This window comes from Quercus robur, chromosome 6, assembly GCF_932294415.1.
Source record: "Quercus robur chromosome 6, dhQueRobu3.1, whole genome shotgun sequence".
Lineage (NCBI taxonomy): Eukaryota > Viridiplantae > Streptophyta > Magnoliopsida > Fagales > Fagaceae > Quercus > Quercus robur.
In genome coordinates, this window is record NC_065539.1 from 4,996,350 (window position 1) to 5,005,758 (window position 9,409).

Consider the following 9,409-nt stretch of genomic DNA (forward strand, 5'->3'; position numbering starts at 1 on the left):
TGGGTCAGCGAGCTGGGTCGGCGGAACAGATCGGCGATGAGGGAGCTGGCCGGCGAGCTGAGGGATGAGGGAGATGAGGGAGGTAGCCGATGAGCTAGAGAGAAAAAAAAATTTGAGGAAGAAAGGAGAAGTCGGAGAGAGAGAGAGAGAGAGAGAAAAGGAAATGAAAAAAATATACAAAGCAGCATTATTTTAATCCGGGTGATGAATAAATTTTTTTTTTTTTTTTTTAGATGTGTGCTACAGTGCACATCTATATAGATGAACACTATAGCAAATCAGCTAAAATTTATAGGTTTGTCTCCACTGTTGCAAGCCTTTTTTGATATATTGGTGGAGCTAAAATAGCATTATAGCTTTTTAGCTCCACTGCTGCAAATACTCTTACCCATCCATTTAGAACATTTGGTGAGGCAAACAAGAAACCTTGTAATAGTGAAGAAGATAAATTTATCAAGACTAATGCGTAACTGTTAGTACCAGTCGAAAGTTATTACAAGTTACAGCCATATTTATCAATATTAAAATAAAGAGAAATGAGGATGAGATTATGGAGATGAATGAGAAAGAGAGATGACCTGAGAAAAATTATTTGCGCCATCTAATTTACATTATTATAATCCCAAGATTTCGCATATCTTAAGACAAAGCAAATTGGACTGACTTTTTGCCATTAACTTCAAAATATTACATCCATATTTTAAGAGCATCTTCAGTTGTTTATTTATATTTTTATTTATATTTTTGTACTGTTTGGACAGTGAACAGTGATATTTACTTTTTACATACCTATTTTTTCAAATACATTTTCCAACAGATTTTTTATTATTTCTTTATCTCATTTAAATATTATTTCTTTATTTATTATTTATTCATATTTTAACACACATATCCCCATACCCCCATCCTCACTCATTTCTTTGCTAATTTTTTATTCTGTTTTATTTTTTTGCTAATAAACAGCAGCACATTAGATTTAGAGAATAATTGTTCATTAGCAAAAAACTTTTTAAGTTTTAAAGAAGTTGTTGGAGGACTATTTTTTGGTTTCATTCTTTATTATAGAGATTATTTTGCTTTTACCTAAGCTATTGGGGATGCTCTAAGAACCTGATTCATGAATGATCAAGCATCAAAACCTTGCAATCTCATGTTTAGGCCATGATTTAGTTGATGCTAACTTGGTCAAAGAATGAAGTTCTGATCGTAAAATACCGGTAAAATGATAGGAAAGTATGGCGTGGTTTCACAGTTATTTCTTGCCAACCATTGCAACCAATAAGACAAGATTGTAAATTATTAGCAAAGGGGTCGAACCCTTCCCAATAATTAGGCTGGGCCATTTATGGAAGAGTACTGTTTTTTGGTAATCTCTGTGACAAGCGACAACTCACGTACGTACTTTTAAGAGGGCCCTTCACCTTTTATGGTTCCAATCAACTCAATTTTAAATAATAATAATAAAAATAAAATAAATAAAAACCATGAATTCTGTTTACCTTTTTTTTTTTTTTTTTTTTTTTTTTGAGAAATGTTAGTGCTACAAAAAGTTTTACAATTTTTGTCAACTCGCTACATGGTGAGTATTGAGTGGTGGAGAAAAATTAGTAGATTCATGAGGGTTCACATCTCAACTGTTTACAACTCGTTACGAGGCGAATTGTGAGTAAAGTTGTGAAACTTTTTGTAATATTAACATTATTTTTTAATAGAGATTTTCATTTTGGTTTTTAATTTTTTTCTTTTGTTTCATTTTATTCCGTAAGTATTTTTTTTTTTAAACGATTTTCAATTTCTTTCTTCTTGTAATCAACCTCAAGAAAAATGCTGATTGACATGGGTAACTTATATCTTGTGTCATTTAATTATAATAAAAATTATATAAATGATATTAATATTAAAATAACTACATAAGAACTTAAATGGGAATAAAAAAAAAAAAAGGCATGTGCTAGGGTTTTTTTTGTCTTTTTCTCTCTAAAAATTTCTTTATCTCTACTAATTAGGGATGACAACAAAGCAGGGTAGAGAGTGAAGGTGTTGGAGATATATATAGAAAAAAAATTAAATTATAGGTTAGCTAAAATATGGAGATAAACATTTAGGGGTAGGTGGGATGAGCAAAACCTATCCTTGTTTCATCACCTCTTCGGCATGAGAACAAATTCATGTTTATCGGAGAAGGGAAAAGTTGGTCAAGCCAGATAAGATGGGGCATTAGTGCAATCCCTACTACCAATAGTTTGAATTCTTTCTCTAGAAATATATTCCAATGTAAGTGCAAGTATTTTTTTTTTTTAGGGATGGTTGAATGAAAAAGACACACACACAAATGATAATGGGAAGAAGACAATGGTGAAAAGGAGAAAGAAAATAAAATTAGGAGAAAAGGAGGCTAAAAAAAGAAAATAAGAGAAAAAAATAAATACAATTGGCTGCTGTGGGAGGAACGAATCTTTCCCCAATCAGATATTGTTCGCTTTGGGAATGGGCTGAGGAGTCGATGCCACCCTCACAAATTTGTTTAATCCTACATCGGGGAGAGACGCCTCCTACCCTTATCTTATAAGCACTTGGCCTAAGGAAGAGTGTACCATAGTGTGTGTGGTGAACAAATTCGTGAGGGTGGCATCAGCTCCTCAGCCCATTCCCAAAGCGAACAATACCTGATTGGGGAAAGATTCGTTCCTCCCATAGCTGCAAATATCGTTATTTTTTTGCCATTTCAGTGCTGAAGTATATTTTTTTAGTATTATTTTAACAATATCTTATTATAATTGCATGGGATATCACCAAAACGTTAATCACATCAACATTTTTCACGATGCAAATGACAACAATTATGAAATTTAAATTATTTAAGAAAGACTTTGGGATAAAAAAGAAACACTCTTTTATGATTACTTTTTCTTATTGGATCAAAATACCGATGAATTTCTTTTGATGTAAGTAAAATTCAGTCTTATCTTTTAAAATGAAAATTTGATTTCAAATCCTTTATTAGATGACAATTATTATTTATTTTTTTTTGTGTTAATTGAGTTTATTGGAACCATGGGAAATAGATTGATTTTTTGAAAATATTTTTCCTCTTTTTTGGAAAATATAAACAAAATGGTGTAATTAACGAATATTCTACGAGTCATAGAATAAAGAGTAATAAATACTCTCTTAGAGCATCTACAGTAGTGGAGCTATTTTTTTAGTTATTTGGCACCACAAAAGGTTACTTTATCTATTTTACCTACTCATTTTACAAAACATTTAGCAGCAGTAGATTTATTTTAGCTTTTAACACAATAAAATAATATAAACATCACAATAAAATAATATATCTACTACAATAAAATAATACATCCTACTACAAAAAAAAAAACACCACAAACCGATCAATGGCATAATCCACAACCACTGCCAACCAAGAACAACCACCCAACAACAACTAGTAAGCCAAGAACAACCATCCACAACCACTGCCAAAAATCCAAATTAGCCAAAAACCACCACACAAATCACCACAAAAAAAAAAAAAATCAAATTCAAACTAACCTAGCCAAATTGAACTGGTTTTTACTCTTCTTGTGGTGCTTGAGTGATGAAGTTGCTAATAACCAAAAAAATGATTTCTTTCATTTTGGAAAATTTTCTCAGCAGCCAAACGCCTTAACAAAATTTCATTTCCAATTAGAAAAACAACAAAACAGAACAAAAAATCAACAAAAAGAATCGGTGAAGCTAAAGCCTTTGTGGAGGATAAGAGTTTGAGCGCTGTTTGTGAGAGCTGAGAGCTTGAGAAGAGAAGAAAGAAAAGAAATAGAAACTTAGAGAAACCCAGAGCTTGGATTGATGATAAAACCCACGAAATCCAGAGAAACCCAGGCTTGTTGGCGTTGGGTGAGTGGTGAGATGGAGGACTGGGCGGAGGCGTGGGTTAGAGGCGTAGATCAGCGACTTGGGGCTTGGGTTGGCTTGGGACTTCGACGGAGTTGGTCAACGGTGGGCCAGTGACGTTGAGGTCGACGGCAGTGAGACAAAGAGGTGACGTTAAGGCCGGTGGCAGTGAGTTGAGAGTTCAGAGGGAGTTAAGAGTGAGAGCGAGAGTGAGTCACGGTTGAATAAAAAGAATAGAAAAAAAAAATCAACAAACAAATAGTATTTTAATTGGGTGGGGAATAGGTTTCAAAAAAAAATTGGGTGGAGAATAAAAAAGTTTTTTTTATTTATCTATTTTAGTTCTCAGCTATAGTGCACACTGCACAGCTAGTCAGCCATATATAGTTGTGCACTATAGCAGTATAGGTAAAAAATATACCTATACCTTCATTGTTGCAACACTTTTTAACATATAGTGGTTCTGAAAATAGCTTTTTAGTTTTTTAGCACCATTATTACTAGTGCTCTTACGTTGAATTGTTTATGTTTTTTTTTTTTTTTTTTTACAATTCAAAATTAATAATTGTTTTTCTTTATTATATATATGCATAGCCTGATTTATTTTAAAAAAAATATTAAATGTTCCTTAACACGGTAAGACACTAGTTAACTAAATCCATTAGATTCTCAATCAAAAAAAGAAAATCTAAAAAAAAAAAAAAATAGTATGACATTGACAACAACAAATCCCATGAGCTAGGTCGGGGTAGGTGATGAATAATTTTTTAGTGGGAGCCATCGGTTGGGTAGGTGTAAAATTTCATCGCAATTTTTATAGAAACATTTCTACCCTATTCACCAATATACCCCTCCTCCTTAATATGAATGCACCCCAGATTCCACTTATTTACAAAACCATCCCTGAGAATGCAACCCCAAACTCAATTCCCAAAATGCCCCTACTCTCCCTAACTACCCGCCCTTTTGTTTTGACTGTTGAAGTTGAAGTTGAAGAAGGCAAGAAGCCCACCAAACCTTTTTGCCTCTAAAAGAAAACCCTATAAAAACCCCACTCTCTCTATATTTCTCAAGCAAGCTCTCCAAATCTCTCTCTCTCTCTCTCTCTAACTCTTTCTCTCTCTCTAGGAACAAGGAAGGAAAGAGAAAAAAAAGAGGAGGAGGGAGAGGAAGAAGAAACCCAAAAAAACAAAAACAAAAACACTTTTTGGTTTTTACAAAACACAATGGCACTCTCAAACACAGCCACCCTCTCAGCCAAAACCTTGTACAGCAACACCCACGCTTTCTCACACCAGCAACAGCCCAGTTTCTCTCTTGTCCCCACCGCCAACACCAAGCCTGTCCAAACTCGCATCTCAGCCGTCCATGCAGCCGAGCCATCCACAAAGCAGTCATCACCGTCCGTTCCTGCCGTAGGTTCTAAATGGGCTGTGGATAGCTGGAAGACCAAGAAGGCTCTGCAGCTCCCAGAGTACCCTGACAAGAAGGACCTAGAGACTGTGTTGAAGACCATTGAGGACTTCCCACCGATTGTGTTTGCTGGTGAGGCTAGGCACCTTGAAGAGAAGCTTGCTGATGCTGCAATGGGAAATGCTTTTCTCTTGCAAGGTGGGGACTGCGCTGAGAGTTTCAAGGAGTTCAGTGCTAATAACATTAGGGACACCTTCAGAGTTATTCTTCAGATGGGTGCTGTTCTTATGTTTGGTGGTCAAGTGCCTGTCATTAAGGTTGGTTTTTCAGCTTTACTATGATTTTGTATGTGTGTGTGTTTTGGTTGTTCATGGTTGTGTATAGTGTATACGATGTTGAAAATGATTGGTTTTGAATTGTGGGTGTTTGATATTTTAAAAAATGTGATCTTTAAAGCGTGTGTGGGTGATTGTTAAATACGATTGTTGAAATGATTGGTTTTGAATTGCGGGAATTTGATCATTTTAAAAAAGGGATCTTTTAAAATTTTTCTCATTGCTGCTCCTTATATGTGGTGAGTGTTTGCATTTCAAGATTATATGTATTGGGTTTTGATTGTTTTTGAAAATTGACATGTTATGAATTGGAATTGGATTGAATAGTGATTTGAGATTTGTGGAATTGGATCTGTTTTAGGTTGGAAGAATGGCTGGTCAGTTTGCAAAGCCGAGATCTGACCCATTTGAGGAGAAGGATGGTGTGAAGCTCCCAAGTTACAAGGGAGACAACATAAATGGTGATACTTTTGATGAGAAATCAAGGACCCCAGATCCCCAGAGGTTGATAAGGGCTTATTGCCAATCCGCGGCAACTCTCAATCTTCTTAGGGCCTTTGCCACTGGAGGATATGCCGCAATGCAGAGGGTTAGTGAGTGGAATCTTGATTTCGCGGAGCACAGTGAGCAGGGAGATAGGTAGACTATGTTAAACCTGCCTTGGTTTTGTTTAACCATTAGTTAATTCACTTGTAATGTTTAGCATTTTGTTTTTACACAATGAGCCTTGATTATGTGACAATTTGAACCATAATATAGAGAATGCACTTAATATAATCAAATTGAGCTTATTGATATTGCTTTTGTTTGTTGATGGGCTCATTGGAGTTTTTGGTGATTTAAGAACCTATAAGGTTTCAACAAGTTTGTTGTTCGGATGGTTCAAACAGGTACCAGGAATTGGCTCACCGCGTTGATGAGGCCCTAGGTTTCATGGCTGCTGCGGGACTAACGGTTGACCATCCTGTGATGAGAACAACTGAATTCTGGACCTCCCATGAGTGTTTGCTTTTGCCTTATGAGCAATCACTCACTAGGAAGGACTCGACTTCTGGCCTGTACTATGATTGCTCTGCTCACATGCTTTGGGTTGGGGAGCGTACCCGGCAACTAGATGGTGCCCACGTAGAGTTCCTTAGAGGAGTTGCCAATCCTCTTGGCATCAAGGTATTTTAAAACGGATGCTTTCTTGTTCTCTTGATAAATCTGATTGCCTTTTGCTTACTATATTATCACATCCACTGATCCATCACTTTAGATTAGATGGGACAAATAAAAAATTATTAATTATATATCATATTTTTTACAACATGGAAATCTCTTAATAATACATTGCATTATTTGCTAAGTTCTATAATTACTCCGATTATTTCTGCAATGCCGAGTATGTTTCTTTCACTCTTTCTTTATTATCTCTTACTCAATTACGTGCTTACAATTTCCCTAATCTTCACTTATATTTCTTGGAAAAGGCATAATTGATGGTAAATAACGGGTAAAGGTACTTTCACGATCACTACCAACTTTGTTAGCAGTGCTTTATAAGATCAGCTCCAACAAAATATAGAAATTTTGTACCAGTACTTGGTACCTTTAACAAATCAGTTGGTATTTGCTAATTTATGAAGATGTTTATGGTCAGACTTGATGTACAATTTTGTTGTGATTATGCTCATCCAATCTTGTTTGACTGACAGTTATGTCCTCAACTCAAGTTCTTGAGGCTTTATATTGTTGCATTTGTTGCAAACAAAATATGCTATACTTCTCTTTGTGATGCCTGACACTAGTTGAAGTAATTTTATTTCTTCCAGCAAAATTTGATGACTAAAGCTGAACGTTTGGATGCAGGTGAGCAATAAAATGGATCCTAACGATCTAGTTAATCTCATTGAGATCCTGAATCCCAATAACAAGCCAGGAAGGATAACAATAATTTGCAGAATGGGTGCTGAGAACCAGAGAGTTAAGCTTCCCCATTTGATCAGGGCTGTCCGCAGGGCTGGGCAAATTGTGACTTGGGTCTGTGATCCAATGCATGGAAACACCATCAAGGCACCATGTGGACTTAAAACACGTCCCTTTGATGCAATTTTGGTACTATTCTCTCCCAACTTAATATATGATCTTGATCAGACATAGTTCTTGATTTTTTTTTTAATGGGGCAGCTGGGCTTTTCAAAATCATAAAAATGAAAATGTTTGATTTTGGTGTTTAGAGATTGGAGAATTGCATGTCTTATGAAGTGGGGTTAATGTCAGAGCAGTAGAATACAGTCATCTTTAGTTAGAAGGAATGCAACTGAATATCTGTGGTTAAATCTGTAGAAATCAACATTTGCTAACTTCTAATAGCTAATCTATAGCTTGATTGTCATACTTCTGACCAAAAGTACAGTTTGGCGAACAATCCAAGTCATTATCATTCTTTGAACTAAAGTGAAAAATGTTTCATAAGACTAGAGTGGTTAACCCCTTGCTTGAATATTATGTCACCAACCAATTGATGCTGGTTGGTGAACAGTCCAAGTCAAGACCAACCAATTACCAAGGACTTCCACTGAGTAAGAAAGTTGATGTTGTGAACATGTGGTCATTTGCTAGTCTTCATCTTATTATGTAAAATCAACGGGGTGGGTGTACATAATTCTGGTTAATTGGCCATTTATTCCTCTCCTATGCCTAGAAAGTAATTCTGACATCATGTTCATATTGTCTTATTTGTGGGTAGGCTGAGGTGCGAGCATTCTTTGATGTGCATGAGCAAGAAGGGAGCCACCCCGGTGGAGTTCATCTGGAGATGACTGGCCAGAATGTGACAGAGTGCATTGGAGGGTCTCGGACAGTGACTTTTGACGACCTGAGCTCACGTTATCACACACATTGTGACCCAAGGCTCAACGCTTCTCAGTCTCTTGAGCTATCATTTATCATTGCAGAGCGACTTAGAAAGAGAAGAATTGGAACTCAACGTCTACTTTCTTTGAGCCTTTAGACAGTTTGGAACTCAACGTCTACTTTCTTTGAGCCTTTAGACAGTACCTCATCGTTTCTTATTGATTGGCAGTCTTGATGTATTTGTTAGTGAATAAATTTGGTATGCATCATTTACCAAACCTTGAGTTGCAGGTGCCACTTATTGCAATACTAGCAAATTAATGGTCCCCAACAATTAAGAGCAACTTTCTAAATCCTGGGAAATTGTGGACTACACAAAGAAGCTAAATTTTTATTACAAGTTGATTTTAGTTGTGAAGGATTTGATTAAATGCTTGGCAGATATGGACCCTGGTGGCCTTTCTGATTGGAACCTGCAAAAGTAAGGTGTTGGGGAGCAACCTTGTAGGAATTTCCTAAGTTATTGAGTACTTCTGTTTGAGTTTGATTTATGTATTTATGAGTGGATGTAGTATGAATATTTTCAAAAGAAAGAAATAAAAGTAAAGGGCATTATGGAAGATGAATGGACAGGTATGATCTTTATTATTTTGAATTACGGAAAAGTTAACAGATGTCTTAAGTGTTTGGTTTAGAAAATGTTTTTAGTAACTTTTTTTTTTTGAGCGAAATAACTTTTAAAATAAAAGGAAAAATAAATGATTTTTTTAACAGCTTTTTATATTTTTCATAAAAGTGGTATCAAATTTTTTTTTTTTTTTTTTTTTTATAAATCAATTAATAAATGTTGTAAATGCACTGAATCCTTTGAATTATTAATTAGAACTTTAATGCTACAATTGCACTTCAAAAAAAAAAAAAAATTTAATGCT

The 9,409-nt window shown here is 35.4% G+C and overlaps 1 protein-coding gene across 1 annotated transcript; it reads left to right on the plus strand.

Moving 5' to 3' along the window:
- Positions 1-4,972: 4,972 nt before the first annotated feature.
- Positions 4,973-9,097, plus strand: LOC126732410 (phospho-2-dehydro-3-deoxyheptonate aldolase 2, chloroplastic). Its single transcript, XM_050435256.1, has 5 exons — positions 4,973-5,621; positions 6,001-6,278; positions 6,530-6,806; positions 7,491-7,736; positions 8,371-9,097. The coding sequence occupies exons 1-5, from the start codon at positions 5,118-5,120 to the stop codon at positions 8,632-8,634; spliced, it is 1,569 nt and encodes a 522-aa protein (XP_050291213.1). The 5' UTR covers positions 4,973-5,117; the 3' UTR covers positions 8,635-9,097.
- The last annotated feature ends 312 nt before the right edge of the window (positions 9,098-9,409 follow it).